This window comes from Oryctolagus cuniculus, chromosome 4 (assembly GCF_964237555.1).
Source record: "Oryctolagus cuniculus chromosome 4, mOryCun1.1, whole genome shotgun sequence".
Classification (NCBI taxonomy): Eukaryota; Metazoa; Chordata; class Mammalia; order Lagomorpha; family Leporidae; genus Oryctolagus; species Oryctolagus cuniculus.
The window spans coordinates 4,756,037-4,773,359 of record NC_091435.1 but is presented as its reverse complement, the minus strand read 5'-3'; the positions used below and the strand labels follow the sequence as shown (position 1 = coordinate 4,773,359).

Below are 17,323 nucleotides of genomic sequence, written 5' to 3'. Positions count from 1 at the left end.
CTGATTGAACAGTCGGTCATAGAAGAAATCAAAAGGAAATTAAAAAAAATTGTGGAAATGAATGAAGATGACAAAACAATATAAAATAAACATGGGATACAGCAAAAAATAATATTAAGAGGGAAGTTTATAGCAATTAGTACCCATATCATGAAACTAGAAAGGCATCAAATAGATGATCTATCAGTGCATTTCCAGGTCATAAAAAACAACAACAAACTAAGCCCAAAATTAGTAGGAGGAAAGAAATTATCAAAATTAGAGAAGAAATAAATAAAATTGAAACAAACAAAAAGATACAAAAGATCAGTGAAATGAAGAGATGGTTTTTTAAAAAAAATCAACAAAACTGATACACCATTGGCCAATTTAACCAACAAAAAAATGGAGATGACTCAAGTCAATAAAATCAGAGATGAAAAGGAGATGTAACAATGAATACTACAGAAATAAAATAATCATAAAAATTACTATAATCGGCTTTATACCAACAAATCAGAAAATCTCGAAAAAATGGATAGATTTCTGGACGCATACAATCTACCAAAATTGAGTCATGAAGACATAGAAAACCTAAATAGACCAATGACCCTGACAGAGATTTAATCAGTAATAAAGACCTTTTCAACAAAGAAAAGCCCAGGACCAACGGCTTCACTGCTGAATTCTACCAGACTTTTAAGGAAGTAATTCCAAGTCCTCTCAAACTATTCAAAACAGTTGAAATCGAGAGAATCCTCCCAAACTCTTTCTGTGAGGCCAGTATCACCTTAATTCCAAAACCAGAAAAAAAATACAACAAAGAGAACCATAGACCAATATCACTGATGAACACAGATGCAAAAATACTCAACAAGATACTAGCTAATCAAATCCAACAACACATCAGAAGGATCATTCACCCAGAACAAGTGGGATTTATCACTGATATGCAGGGATTGGTTCAATATACACATACCAATAAATGTGATACATCACATTAAAAACTAAAGGATAAAAAAAAAACAAAAGATTATCTCATAGATACAGAAAAAGCATTTGATAAAACACAACATCCACTCATGATAGAAACTTCAAATAAACTGGGTATAGAAGGAACACTTCTTAAGGCAACATGACAAACCCACAGATAGCACCATAAGGAATGAGGAAGAATTGGAAGCATTTCCACTAAAATCCAGAATAAGACAAGGTTGCCCACTTTCACCACTGCTATTCAATACAGTCCTGGAAGTTTTAGCCAGAGCCTTTAGTCAAGAAAAAGAAATCAAAGGGATACAAATTTGAAAGGAGGAAGTGAACTTGTCCTTGTTTGCAGATAACATGATTCTATGAATAGGGGATCCAAAATACTCCACTAAGAAACTATTAGAACTCATAAGAGAGTTCGGGAAAGTTGCAGAACATAAAATCAACACATAATAATCAATAGACTTTGTGTACACAGACAATGCCATGGTAGAGAAGGTCAGTCTCATTCACAATAGCTACAAAAAAACCTTAAACTTAAATACTTTGGAATAAATTTAACAAAGGACCTCTACAATGAAAATTACAAAACAGTAAAAAAAAAGAAGAAAAACACACACACATGAAAAATCTTCCACGTTAGTGGATTAAAAACATTAATATAAAAAAGTCCACATTATCAAAAGTACTTTATAGATTTAATGTGATCCCAGTCAAAATACTAATAATATTCTCTTCAGATCTAGAAAAAAAAGCAGTGCTAAAATTCATAGGGAAACACAAGAGACCTTGAATAGCTAAATCAATCTTATATAACAAAAACCAAGCTGGGGATATCACAATACCAAATTTCAAGACATACTACAAGGCAATTATAACCAAAACAGCCTGGTACTGGGGAAAAACAGACATGCAGTCCAATGGAACAGAATAGAAACTCCAGAAATCAATCCATGCATCTACAACCAACTCATTTTTGACAGATGATCTGAAGCCAATCTCTGGAGAAAGGACCGTCTATTCAAAAAACAGCGCTAGGAAAATTGGACAAATTACTAGAGGAAAACATAGAGAAAACTTTGCAAGACATTGATATTGGAAAAGACCCCAGAAACTCAGGCAATTGCAACAAAATTAGACAAATGGGATTATATCAAGCTAATAACAATGTGCACTACAATGGAAGCACTCAACCAAGTCAAGAGGAAACCAAAAGAATGGGGAAAATATTTGTAAACTATGCAACTGATTAAGGATTAACATTCATAATCTATAAATAGCGCAAGAAACTCAACAACAAAACAAAACAAAAATCCAGGTAAGAAATGGGCAAAGGACATGAACTAGCATTTTTCTAGAGAAGAAATACAAAAGTCCAGCAGACACATGAAAAATGCTCAGGATCACTAGCCATCACGGAAATGCAAATGAAAACCATAATAGTATATCACCTCACCCCAGTTAGAATGGCTGTCATCCAAAAATCAAAAATCAGTACATACTGTCCAGAATATGTGGGAAAAGGTGTCCTGGTCCACTATTGGTGGGAATATAAAGTAGTACAATAAACATGGAAGGCAGTATGGCAATCACTCCGAGGTCCTAAAATAGATCTACAATATGACCCAGCCATCCCACTCCTGGGAATTTACCCAAAGTGAAATCAGCATATGAAAGACTTATCTTTGCCCCCATGTTTATTTCAGCTCAATTAATAATAGATAAGATATGAAATCAACCAAGATGTCTATCAACTGATGACTGGGTAAAGAAAATGTGGAATATATACACTATGGAATACTACTCAGGCATAAAAAATAATGAAATCTTGTCTTTTGCATCAAAATGGATGCAACTGGAAACCATTATTCTTAGTGAAATAAGCCAGTGTCAAAAAGACTCACAGGATGTTTTTCTGATATGTGAGACTTAGTATAGGGTACCAAAAATATATAGGAATGAAATGATCATTTTAGGATATTATTATCATTTTTAGCCTTGTTTATACTCCTGTGGAACTGTGGATCTTCCTACTTTTCAGTTGTTGAATATTGTGATTCGTGGCAAATGAAGCCTGTGAATATAGAGTGGATTAAACTTATGTCCTTGCAAAAACTGATGAAGAGAGGGCAGGGAGGGAGGGGGTTGGGGGAAGAGCAGGGGAGTGAGGGAAGCGTGGCTGTCTTCTTGGAACTGTAAACATGGAGTGCTGGAAATATGTTCTCCTTATATAAACTTAGAAAGAGAGAGAGATCCATGATGTTGGAGCAATGATGGAATCAAGGTCACGTTTCTCCCAGTGGATCCCCACTACTAAACAACACATGACTGCATGTGGATCTGCTGCCTGTCTGGCCTGCTAACTGTGTGTCCCTGAACAAGTCTCCCTGTTTCTCTGAGTCTCAGCTTCTTCATGACAAAGCTTCAGACAGGCTGGCTTCCAGAAGTGACAAGCGCTGATTGTCTAAATGAAGTTTAGAGTGAAATCTTCCAGGTATATATTTTATCATCATCTTGAGAGAATCAAGTCTGCAAAACCAAGGTATTTTGACCCAAGACAAGATCAGTAAATAAAAAACACAGCTAGCCCTTTTTGCAATAAATTAATCAATTGTTTGACTGAATTGAATAGTCTTAGAATGAAATTCTTGTGCGTAGAAATGTAATTGCAAGAAACTGATGATCATTTCATATAATCAGACCATATTGTTATCTTCATGATCAGTATTTGAGTTTGATGCAAACCAAAAAGAGAATAGTAAATGAGAGTACACGGAGAATAGGACATCATATGTCTAAGATACCTCTGGATATAAGATTCATTAAAATAAACAAACACGTGTATAATGTGAGTCAGTCTCAGATACACATACATTTATATAGCAGAAAGCTATGTCCAAACAATGCCCTAGAACAAACGCCTACAGAAAAGTAGCAATTGAGGAAATGGGAAAACAGATACCAGCTGAACGTGAGATACAAAGACAAGAATGATTTTTCATTCACATAATAGAGGATTTAGGACAAAAACTCCGATCCAGTGGCAGCTTCGATGCTTGGCTGGTGGAAGCATAAACTAGCTGTGGAATTTTGCAGAGTGGCCATGCAATCCCTGGTGAAGTTGAGCTAAACTCTGTGATTGAACAATTCTATGTCTAGTCCTATAATGACAATAATGGCACTAATATTACTTCATGGTCTATCTACAGGATATTTATTTATTTATTTATTTGACAGGCAGAGCTAGACAGTGAGAGAGAGATACAGAGATTAAGGTCTTCCATTGGTTCATCCCCCAAATGGCCACTATGGCCAGCGCACTGCGCCAATCCGAAGCCAGGAGCCAGGTGCTTCCTCCTGATCTCTCATACAGGTGCAGAGCCCAAGGACTTGGGCCATCCTCCACTGCCTTCCTGGGCCACATCAGAGAGCTGGACTGGAAGAGGAGCAACTGGGACAGAATCTGGCACCCCAACCGGGACTAGAACCCGGGGTGCCGGTGCCACAGGGGGAGGATTAGCCAAGTGAGCCATGACATATAGCGTGCATACAAAGAGCTAAGGGCAACCTAAGAGCTTCTATTTTCTATTTTATCTCCACATATGTATCTAGATGTGGGCATATGTTCCTTGTTTTAGCCATTGCTTTCACTCCTGTAGAACTGTGGTCATCTTGCTTTTTACTTGTAGAATATTATGGTTAGTGGTGCATTGAGCCTGCGAATATGGAGTGGCTTAAAATTATGTCTTTGTAAAAACTAATAAAAAGAAAAGAAGGGTGGGAAGGGAAATTGGGGGAGGGAGGGAAGTATGGTTATCATTTTAGAACTGTACCTATGAAATACATGAAGCCTGCTCTTTATATTAATAAAAAAAGATTCAAAATAAATATATTAAATACACATAACACGGATGTAAAATGCATATGTTGGAGCCTGCACTGCGGCTCACTTGGTTAATCCTCCACCTGCAGTGTCGGCATCCCATATGGGCGCTGGGTACTAGTCCCGGTTGCTCCTCTTCCAGTCCAGCTCTCTGCTGTGGCCAAGGAGTGCAGTGGAGGATGGCCCAGGTGCTTGGGCCCCTGCACCCACATGGGAGACCAGGAAGAAGCACCTGGCTCCTGGCTTCAGATAGGCGCAGCGCCGGCCATGGCGGATATTTGGGGAGTGAAGGAAGACCTTTCTCTCTGTCTCTCCCTCTCACTATCTGTAGTTCTACCTGTCAAATAAAAAAAATTATCTATAAAATGCATATGTTTAGTATACATATACTCCCTGTCTAGGAGACAGAGGAATTGATACCAGACATGGGGGTAGTTATTAAAAAAAAAAAAAAAAGGACAAGTTAAAGCAAAATCAAGATCCTGCATCAACTATTGATAATGGCATGGTGACATCTGATGGCTGATGAAACAAAACACAAACTCCACTTTGTCAATGGACCAAGGCTGTGACTCCACGGCGGGACAGGGGTGACAGCAATGTCTCACCTGCCACATGGAGGGGACACTGCAATTTCTCCTTTCAGACCTCAGAAAATGCCCAGAAGTCTGTTTCTCTGGGAGTCAGCAGGCATAGGCATGTGCCCACATTCTCACAAAGGACATGAGCTGCATATGAAATACTTAAACAGGGAAGCCAGGAAGAGAGTGGCCTGTGCTGCAGCGATGCCCGGAAGGGCAGAAAGGGACAAGAGGGAGGCAGAGCACTGGCAGGAGCAGGTCTGTACCCAGCAGGGGAAGAGCTGTCTGATGAGGCGGCTCCTGGAAGCAGAAGGGGCACGGAGCTCCGAGACGCAGTGCAGATCAGGTGGACGGATCTAGAAAATGTGGGGAGGGGGACGGACGTATGACCTAGTGGCTAAGATGCCTGCATCCTACATGGGGACTTCCGCCTGGGGTCAAACCCCACATCCAGCTCCTGACTCCAGCTTCGGCCCAAGGCAGGCCCGGGGAGGCAGTAGTGACGGCCTGTGCCTCTCAAATTAAATAAATAAAAAAATACAGTGGAATTGAGTTGTCTCCATGAACTCCACGTTCATTTACATCCCTAAGATCCTAATAGATTCTAGAATTTATCTACATGGAAGCATATAGTATACACACCTATTTATAACCACCTGTACGTGAATATGGTAATAGATATGTGTGCATTTTAAATCATGCATACATTTTGTATTTATACAGGAATATATATTTATAGATAAATACAATATAATATTATACTACACATGTGGATAAACTATGTATTTTTGTTGAATTTATATATTTGGACAATTATTTATATTTTGTATCAATCCATAGGAAAGATCCTACTGCATGATTTTGAATATTTGAGAGCATTTTTTCCCTAATTTACAACATTTCCAAAGAGTTTTGCCTTGTAACTGTGTGCACACACATACAAGTATGTATTTGCAAAGGGGTTAACCAGGTACTAAGCCAGGAATCATTTTCTAAATCATTTTCTACATATTCTCTCTTCATTTCTCACCTCTACTTAATTCTGTTCTTTTCTAAGGTTCCCATGTTTAGTATGCATGGCAAGTATTGTAAAACATCACTTCTACAATAATTTCAATTTCAGTTGAATAGAACAGCTGCATTCTCTGACATCCAAAATTCCTACACATAGCCTTTCCCCCCTCTAGCTAAGGGAAACTTTGAGATGGTTTTCATGACCCTTTAATAGAGTATTTCCTTGAAGAAAGGGACTTGCTTTCCTTGGGGGTGGTGAAGAATGTGTTATCACCATTGTGTCTTGGGGTGAGCTGTTCTGTGGGGAGGTGTGTGAGCTGAGCTCTGAGCTCCCCTCTGACATCCTAACTTCCTCTACAGGTGCACCACGGCCATGGGAGTGAAGGCGCCCTTCAGGCACCTTCCAACAGCAGCACTTTCTTGGGTAGTTTAGAAACAAGGAACTGGGAAAGTTCCAGCTTCTTCACTCTTCATCACATTAGGGTGGGAAACTCACAAGAATTACAATCCCTGTTTGAAACAGTAACTTACTCTCATGTTTCCCTGAGAGCTATTTTTGTGTGTGTTAGTATCATAGGGACTATGCATTCCTTAAGCAGTTGTTGAAAATACAACGTAAGCATTTTTGCAAATCAGCATAATTTATGAGTACACGTGAACAAGTCCAGTGAACGGGATTCTCCATTAAACACTGCTCAGCTTTAATCCAAGATCTAAAAGAGGCAGCCCCCAGTTCTGTGATTTCCAGAGTCCTGTAAATGACTCCAATGCTGGAGAGCTCAGAGGAGAGAGAGGATGGAAAGCTACAGGGATCCCGACAGAAAGACATCTGTCCCCATCCCATCTGGGCTAGGAACTGGGAGGGAGCTGAGGCTGCGCTGGAAAGAACAGCACATGATTGAGGAAGGAGCGTGGGTGACCCTGCCACGGGCGTAACTGTGCAGAGCAGCACCTTACCCCCGGGGCCAGAAGCCATCAGTTGTCAGGATCCCTTGGAGGCTGTGTCCCCACCCACCCTGGGGCCAAGGCCTCCCTGTGTCCAGCTGTGCTCCAGCCACGCAGGCAGAGGGTTCTGATGCGGGGGAGAGGCAGTGGTTGACAAACAGCTGCAGCGGATGCAGAATGCGTTAGTGCAGCCTGCAGAACCGTGTCTCTGGTGGGCAACGCAACACGACCACCATTGCGACCAGGTCGAGAATCCTCGCAGTGGCGTCTGATTCTCCCTCAGCGTGCAGCAGGTGCAGTGGGGGTGTGACCACGGGAAAGTGCTGCACACGTGGAAACGGGATGGAAGGGGAAGCGCGTGCGCACCCTTGTCTCTGCAGCGCCAGCATTCCCATCTCATTACTGGCGAACATGAGTTGGAAAAGCCCATGCATGAGACACAATTCTGAGGGCTCAAGGCTTCCAAGGTGTGTGTCCACTTACAGTGCCCATCTCTTTCTGTACTTATTTCAGCCCTCCTCCACCCCCCAAATCTGTGTTTCAAAATCCCCTGGTCTGAATCCAGGATGGTGAACTCCAAGTCTTGCCCTTCCCAGTCTGTCACTGAGATACGCACACCCCAGGACACCTGACTCAGCCTCTCTCTCCATCACCCTAGCAGAGTTTCTGGAATCATCCCTGGTTCCTCTGCCCTCTCTCCAAGTATATACCTCCTCCTTTTTATCTTTAACCAAATCCATCCCCCCATCCTTATATCTCTAATTTAGCGAGTTGTCTCTTTCTCTTAAATTGGCCATTGGTATCTTCTGCCCAGCTTCCTAAGCAGAGTTTTTCTCAACTTTTTAACAACTTTCCTCTTGGGCTTTGTGCCAGTGGTGGCACTTCCTGTCTCCCCCAACCTCCACTGCAGCACGAATTCCGTTTCTAAGCATTGGAATCAGAAGACCCGCATGTAAGCCTTGAATCCAATTCTAGATGGCTTTGCGCAAGTCTCGTGTATCCTGTCTCTCTGATTACATTCTATCTACATTACAGAGTCACTGTGAGGATTAATTAAGGTGACACATATGAAAGTGTTTTGTAAACTACGAAGTTTTATATAAATGTAAATAGAAGGTGACATTTTTATCTAGCAACCAATTAACTTTCCTGGCAGTGTTGGTCCCCAGCAATTAGAACACTCAATTAGGCACTGGGAAGTTCAATGTGGCACCCAAAATAGGAAAGAAAAAGCTTTGAAATGTGTTAAGCATGAAATTGCTTGTTAAATTGAAATGAAGTGAAAGAAGGGATTTTGCCTTTCATTTCTGGCTATGTTTGAAGGCAGCAAAATTGCACTTCTGGACAGCTAGATTTATTTCAGACCTTAAGTTTCAACCTCTATCAATAATTAGTATTTTATTTATAGTGATCGTGCAGGACTCCTTTTAAAAATTTCCAGGCATGTGGGAAACGACTATTACCAAAAAATACCTGACGTAAATAGCACTGTTTCTAAGCATCATCTAAACACACTCCCACACTCACACATTCTCCTATATTCACAGACATTCACACACGCATAAACATTCACTCACATTCATACACACATGCTACTCACACACTCACACATACTCCTATACTCACACACATTCACACACTCATAAACACACATTCACTCACATTCATACACACATGCTAAACACACACTCACTGATACCACATACACTAACACACTTCATACACTCACACACACACTCACATACCACCACACATTCAAACACATATTCACACACTATCACACATTTATACACACATGCTAAACACACTCATACACACATATTCACGCATACTCACATACACTCACACATACTCCTATACTCACACACATTCACACACATATTCACACACTCATAAACACACATTCACTCACATTCATACACATATGCTACTCACACACTCACTGATACCACATACACTAACACACCTCATGCACTCACACACTCACATACCACCACACATTCATAAACACACACATGTTCACACACTATCACCCATTTATATACACATGCTAATCACACACTCATACACACATACTCACTGATACACACATACACTAACACACTTCATATACTCACACACACTCTCACATACCACCACACATTCATAAACACAAACGTATTCACACACTATCACCCATTTATACACACATGCTAAACACACTCATACACACACTCACTGATACACACATACACTAACACACACTCATATACTCACACATTCACATGCACTCACACACTCACACATACTCCTATACTCACACACATTCACACACATATTCACACACTCATAAACACACATTCACTCACATTCATACACATATGCTACTCACACACTCACTGATACCACATACACTAACACACCTCATACACTCACACACATACTCACATACCACCACACATTCATAACCACACACGTATTCACACACTATCACCCATTTATACACACATGCTAATCACACACTCATATACACACACTCACTGATACAACATATACTAACACACCTCATACACTCACACACACTCTCACATACCACCACACATTCATAAACACAAACGTATTCACACACTATCACCCATTTATACTCACATGCTAATCACACACTCACTGATACACACACTCACTGATACACACATACACTAACACACCTCATACACTCACACACACACTCACATACCACCACACATTCATAAACACGCACACATATTCACACACTATCACACATTTATACACACATGCTAATCACACACTCATACACACACTGATACACACATACACTAACACACCTCATACACTCACACATTCACATACACACATTCACATGCACTCACACATTCACACATATTTACATACTCACACACATACACTCACATACTGTCACATACTCATAAACATATATACATATTCACTCACTATCACACATTCATATACACATGCTACTCACATATACACACATAATCATGCATACTCACACACATACTCTAACATACATTTATTTATTTTTTTGACAGGCAGAGTGGACAGTGAGAGAGAGATACAGAGAGAAAGGTCTTCCTTTTGCCATTGGTTCACCCTCCAATGGCCGCCGCGGCCAGCGCGCTGCGGCCGGCGCACCGCGCTGATCCGAAGCCAGGAGCCAGGTGCTTCTCCTGGTCTCCCATGGGGTGCAGGGCCCAAGCACTTGGGCCATCCTCCACTGCACTCCCTGGCCACAGCAGAGAGCTGGCCTGAAAGAGGGGCAACTGGGACAGAATCCGGCGCCCCGACCGGGACTAGAACCCGGTGTGCCGGCGCCACAAGGCGGAGGATTAGCCTAGTGAGCCGCAGCGCCGGCCTCTAACATACATTTATACACACTCATACACACATTCACATGCACTCACACACACATACTTACACATTTACATGCACATGCATACTCACACCATCACACACACATAAACACACACATATTCACACACTGTCACACATTCATACACACATGCTACTCACACACTCATACATACATACTCAAGCATACTCACACACATACACTAACATACATTTATACACACTCACACATTCACTCACACATACATACAAGCTATCACACACACATTCATAGACTCACACATTCACACACACACTCACATATATTCAGATACTCTCACACACACATGCTACACACATAAATTTACTCACACAATACACACTATCACACACATTCACACAAACTAATAGACTCACACATACTATCATGCACACACATACACACACCCCACACTCTCACACACACTCGTACACTCATGCACACACACACACACCCCTCACACACACACACTACACTCAGTGGTCAGGAAGAACCTACTGGGAACGAGGTAGAATGGTTCTGGTTTTGCACTTGCAGCCGTTTCACTGGAACCAAGCGTGCCTGCTTCCACTTCTGAAGGTAGCTGAGTTTGCAGGCCCCATAACTGCTTTTCTAAAATCTCCTGAGTGAATTCCCCTGAGTAGTCTGCCAGGAAAGGGGCTGGAGCTGCACGTACAGGAGTCCAGTAAGCAAGACCCTTTCAAGCTCCACCCACAAAGAGAACAGAAGTTCTCCATTTTCCCAACAGGTCAGTTGATTCCTTTTCTTTCTCCCTTGAATTTCACGTGACTGAAAAGAGTAAAAGCAATTAATCTTTTAGAAAGTGTCAATGGTGGCTCCTGGTCTGTTACTCATCTTGTTTGTTTACTGGTCGCCTCTCCTGACTGCAAGGAGAGCTGAATAAGGAGAAAGCTTGCCCTGCTCCTTCACCGTCATATTCTCGGTGCTCCGATGTGGTGCTTGGCATTAAGTAGGTGCTCCACAATCTGGTGGTCGAGGACACACAGACAACCACAAGATGAACTTTTGTGCAGCTATTACTGTCTGCTTTACCAGGAGTTTGCGAGTATTTGAGAAAGTTCTTTAGATATATGTTAACACTAGAAAACATTCAACAATTATTTATGCACAAGTAGAGCTCATATATAATGCATATTCTATAATATGCTATATTATATATACATGAATGTGTGTGTGAGAGTATAGATATTTTTTAAAGTAAAGCTAATGGGGCCGGCGCCGCGGCTCACTAGGCTAATCCTCCGCCTTGTGGCGCCAGCACACCGGGTTCTAGTCCTGGTCGGGGCGCCGGATTCTGTCCCGGTTGCCCCTCTTCCAGGCCAGCTCTCTGCTGTGGCCAGGGAGTGCAGTGGAGGATGGCCCAAGTGCTTGGCCCTGCACCCCATGGGAGACCAGGAGAAGCACCTGGCTCCTGCCTTCAGATCAGCACGATGGGCCGGCCGCAGCACGCTGGCCGCGGCGGCCATTGGAGGGTGAACCCTTTCTTTCTATCTCTCTCTCTCACTGTCCACTCTGCCTGTCAAAAAAAAAAAAAAAAAAGCTAATGGGGTCTGTGGGTAAAGACCACTGGGGATATCATGAGAACCTTGTGCAGCAGCATGGGAGGATGACTACTGAGGCGTGGGGAGGGAGCTTGGGCCACTCAGAGGGGCTGGAGGCTGCCCCCAGGTATCAGGGACTATTTTAGAACGTACTAGAGTTATCTGCATAACCTCCTTCATGTGGATTGTCTGCACAGTTGAGGAACGTTGATTTTACTTTCAGTGGAGGAAACTGGGGGAGTGGAAGAGACAGGTCCCCCTAGGCTCTGTCACTGGACGTTGGGTATCCATGGTGAATCTTGTCACTTTGTGGGTCTTTACTGGTAAGGAGGTTGGGGATGAGTTGTATGTCTCCATACAAAGATCCCCCTGACACACTTCCGGCCAGCCCACCTCATGAGGGAGAGAATAATTCTATCAAGAAAACTTTCTGTCGTGCCTTTCCGACCTGTGATCCCTTGGCCTGCTCACCGACTCAAGGGGAGAGGTTTGTCAGAAGTCCTCACATGTTATCAAAAGTCTCTCTGTTCACAATCTGAAAGAACTCACCTTTAGGAGTTGGCAGGAAAAGAAAAACCCACATTCCTAAGTTACCAAAAGAAGAGATAGCCAGGTAACCATGGCAAGGTTTTTCCTATGGCAACGTTAACACATGAGTCTTTGGAAAAGGAGCCACAGAGCAGGAAAACACGCCTGTCTACAGGTGCCCTGAGTGTCCAGCCTAAAGAGGACATCCAGTGTTCCTGCCACTCTCCTACTCTGCAGGCGCAGATTCCTGCACTACGCATCCTTGGCCTTGGGCTGGTAAAGAAGCCAGGCCAGGGAACCCAGAGGGGAGCGGAATTACCTTTCACGGTCACGTGGACGCTCTGGCTGGTGGAGAGCTGTGGTTGAACCAACACATTGCAGGTGTACTCCCCCTCGTCGACTTCTTTCTGCACATCCGAAAGTTTTAGAGTTCCATTGTTCTCAAATGCCACCTGGCGGTGGTTAAAAGGAAGCAGGTTGGAGTTCTTGTACCATTTGATGGAGTAATAGGGGTAGCCAATCACCCGGCAGTGAATGTACGTGTCCCGTCCTGCTATCGCTGTGATGTTTTTCATTGGTCGGATGCTTGCAGGCCCTAGAGACACACAAAGAAGCTCTTGAAAATAATTTAAGGGTACATCACGTGTAGGGAAACGGGGTTCACTTTTTCTTGAGTTGATAATGTTTTTTTTTTTTTCATAGAAACCCCTCTTTTTCAATTAAACGATTTTGTCTGTATTCAGCATTTTGTGCTAAGAAACACTTCTATGACTTCCAAGTTATTTGGATCAGTATCGAATGCCCTATCAACCAGGTCTATGGAATCGTCTGAATGACAAGAGAAAAGGCAGCTTAGTCTACACGTTGTAGCTAGTCTACACTGAGCGGTCATGCTCCTTTTGTGATGACACAAGAAGCGACTGAACGACTGTTCAGTTCTCTCTATAAACTAGATCATGAAGATGGAGGTTATGCCATGTCGCACCACGAATGCAAGTTAAGTACCATGGACAGGGGTGTTGACCACAGATGGAGTAAGACAGAAGGAAAGGAGAGAGGGAAAAGCATGCAGAGCCAAACCCAGGAGAGGAAAGCTCAACTGGACACGTCTAAGAGTGAGACAAGAGAACAGGCTGACTTCAGAACCCCAAGTGCCACGTCCACCGGTACCCCGATCGGTGCCGTTCCTGAGTCGGAAGGAAAGGGCAGGAGCTGGGAAGCGAGAGCTGGTCGGCCGGGCGGGCGTTCCCAGCCTCGGCTCGGGGCATGCAGCACCTCCTTCTCCACTACAATGAGGTATGTGTGTTTTTGGAGGAGCTGATCTGACAAGCACCTCTTACGTTTATTCGAGCCTGGTACAGGACGACTCCCGCCGAGTTGTTGGCCGTGCAGCGGTACACTCCGCCGTCGCGCACCTGGGAGCTGGAGATGTTCAGGTAGCTGACCACGTTGCCCTCGGACGTGATCATCTGGCTGATGCGGTGGCTGCCGCCCTTGAGGATCGGGTCGTCATCCAGCGTCCAGGTGATTGTGGGCAGGGGCGTCCCCTTCACGTTGCACATGAGGGACACGGGCTCCGCTGGACTCACCACCTTTTCACTGAAGGCAGAAATAATCTTGGGAGTTCCATCTGCAGGGGGACAGATTATGGACAAAAGTGGCACATGCAAATAATTAAACAACTGCCAAGTGCATTTGTTTTCGGCTAGGAGGTCAAGGTCATGGTTGGCAAAAACCCCTGCAGAAGACGTGGTGTTAGGGATGAAGTGACGACCCTGTCAGAACAGGATCAAAACCAGTATGCACAGCACTGGCATAATTTTCTCAAGTAGAAGTTTCTCAATTTCTCATAATTGTCCCACTTAGGGGGACAAGAAAGCAATCCAGAAGTCCAGCAAAACCATGGCAGTTTCCTAAAACAGTCACCAACTCAAAATTGGGCTGTCCCTATCCACAATCGTAAATGCATAAGCACGCCCATGCCCACGCCCTTCCACAGTCACGCAGGCTTTGTACATCCCTCGGCTGATTGAGAGATTTCTCACTAGGGAATTGTGTAGAGGCATAAAGGAAACTCCTGGGAGACTGATGACCTCACCTTTATAATATTCTCATTAGAAATATTGTTTGAACCTTTTAACGAGAGAGCTGACTGCGTGGAAATGCCTACGGAGTTTCTGAGAGTGGGTAGAACCCAGCACAGGTCGGTCCTTGCGGCACGTATTAAACATCTGTAGGTGATTTTAAGTTAGTCGCCAAATGATTTGCCAGCCAGCGTGGAATCCTTCTGAGAGCGAAACTGGCACCCGTGACGCTGGGGCCAAGAGGCACGAGGCAAACCTGTCTCAAATAAACTAGGACCTTCGCTTTCGAGAAAAGTTCCAATATGTTTAGCAAAGATCAAATTGGCTCATCTCATTACATTTCTATCACATAGATGAACACTCTTCCTCTTATTATAATGGTTGTAACAGGAAACGCTTCTTTTTAAACATATTTTCATTAAAAATAAAGAGACTGGTATATTAAAGAAAACCTGGGAAAATGAAAATTTAGAAAGGTTGCCAATAGGCCTGCCAGACTCCGACCTATATCATCATGATGCTTTTCCCAGGCATCAGTGGGTCATCCTGACATGACTGCGACCACATACAATGGGATTTTTGAGTCTAGTAATAAACCTTGCTGGAGGCTGACATTTTTTGTTCCTAAAAAACATTTTAAAACCCATTTTTAGTTCATGGGTTTGTCTTGAAATGGGAGATAATGATTGAAGGATTTTATTTAGTTTTAAATGGTTATTAGAGAGGGGAGGGTTGCGGGTGGGAGGGGAGTTATGGGGGGGAAGAGCCATTGTAATCCATAAGCTGTACTTTGGAAATTTATATTTGCTAAATAAAAGTGAAAAAAAAATGGTTATTAGAAAAGTAGTATATAGATGTATATAGACATACATATCCGTTGTGGAAAATCAGAGACATTTAAAGGGGGGAGAAATGACACAGGGTAGCTTGCAGTTCCCTCAGAGAAAGGTGACTGCTGACAGCTGCCTGTACCCTGAGGAAGGTGCCCCTCACCACCCCAAATCCTCGAAGCCTCCATCTGCAGCCGGCTGGGCCAAAAGCATGGGGTTCCACCGCGGTGGGGGAGGCTGTGCAGTGGAGCTGCCCACAACCCTCCCCCTCTCTTGGTTCCCAAGCCCTGGGGTCCTCTCGTCCTCCACACAACTCTTGCTCCAGGTACTGGAGAAGGCCCTCCAGTCTGTCTCACTGTTTTGGTTCCTTGGGTGCATTCGTAAGTAACTTATTCCTGTGCCCTTGCGTTGCAAACATTCTTCTTCTATCAGAGACAACACTGATATGAAAATTTTTAAATATTAAAATTTCAACAAAAATCTGTGTTTCTTTCTCCAACACAGCAGATGCTGCCTCATCGGGCTAGGCGTTTCACGTCTGGGGAGTCAGACGTCACATCCATAGCCAGTCATGCGCACTCGGGACAATTTGTCCCTATAATTCCACACCTTCTGTGGGACGCATTTAGCTACACGTTTCTCTGCATTGATTTTTGCACTCAGCGCTGAAGATACAAGTGCTTTTACTGTTTAGGAAAATGTTCCTCCATTGTCTTTTCTTAAAGTAGGGAAACCTTACAGAGAGTGGAATGTACAGATCCCGAGTGTGTGGGTGAGCTTGGCTAAACGTGAACACCTGTGTGACCTGCAGCGTTCTGAAGACGTAAACATTTCCCCAAGGGCTGCGTTCAATCCATCCCCATCCCTGCTTGGATCTCCAGCCACGGGAGTGAGTTTGACCTGCTCTTGAGCGTCCAACAAATGTGAAAAGGGAGTAGGTACTCTCACAGGCACACACCTCTCCTGCCATAACCACAGGGAACTCAGTGAAGTCAGCAAATCCAGCCTTGAACTTGCACTGTGACCGAACCGGCAGCTCCACAGTGAACTTCTGCCCAGTGGCTGACAATGCCGCTTATCCCACCTCAGTGCCAACTAGCGGCACAGCTTGTGTTTCTTTATCTGGTCCCTGTAGTTTCTTGGGTTCTGGAACATTCTTAGGTCCCCTTTGTATTTCTTGCTTGGCTAGTTTGGAGAAGAATTTGGAAGCCAGATACAAGACGCTAGCTTTGTCTTGTATCTCTCAGGATCAGTGCAGGCTGTCCACTCTTCACAGAAACACAGTGGGAGTGGTGTTGTTTCTGGTGTGCTTCTTTAAAACATTGACACTGCCTTTCGTGAAGTGTCTGCTCCCATGTTTGGCCCATTTTGTATGGGACTGTCTTCCCTTTCGTTATTGATTTGTAGGAGTAGTTTATACATATGGAATATAAATAAGTAAATAATTATCTTTTAATGGTCATAAATATTTCTCAGATATATATGCATAGAACATGTCAGATATATATCACATACGGTATAGCTGCATGAATGTGCATA

At 43.3% G+C, this 17,323-nt stretch overlaps 1 protein-coding gene across 3 annotated transcripts in view; it reads right to left on the bottom strand.

Annotated features, from left to right (window-relative positions):
• Positions 1-17,323, bottom strand: part of DSCAM (DS cell adhesion molecule) — a 722,199-nt gene that overhangs the window by 281,136 nt on the left and 423,740 nt on the right. For all 3 annotated transcript variants that reach the window (XM_070071799.1, XM_070071800.1, XM_070071801.1), the window contains exons 7-8: positions 14,204-14,500; positions 13,190-13,465 (exon numbers count right to left, since the gene is read on the bottom strand). In XM_070071799.1, coding sequence (XP_069927900.1) covers positions 13,190-13,465; positions 14,204-14,500 — 573 coding nt within the window. The remainder of the gene's footprint in view (positions 1-13,189; positions 13,466-14,203; positions 14,501-17,323) is intronic.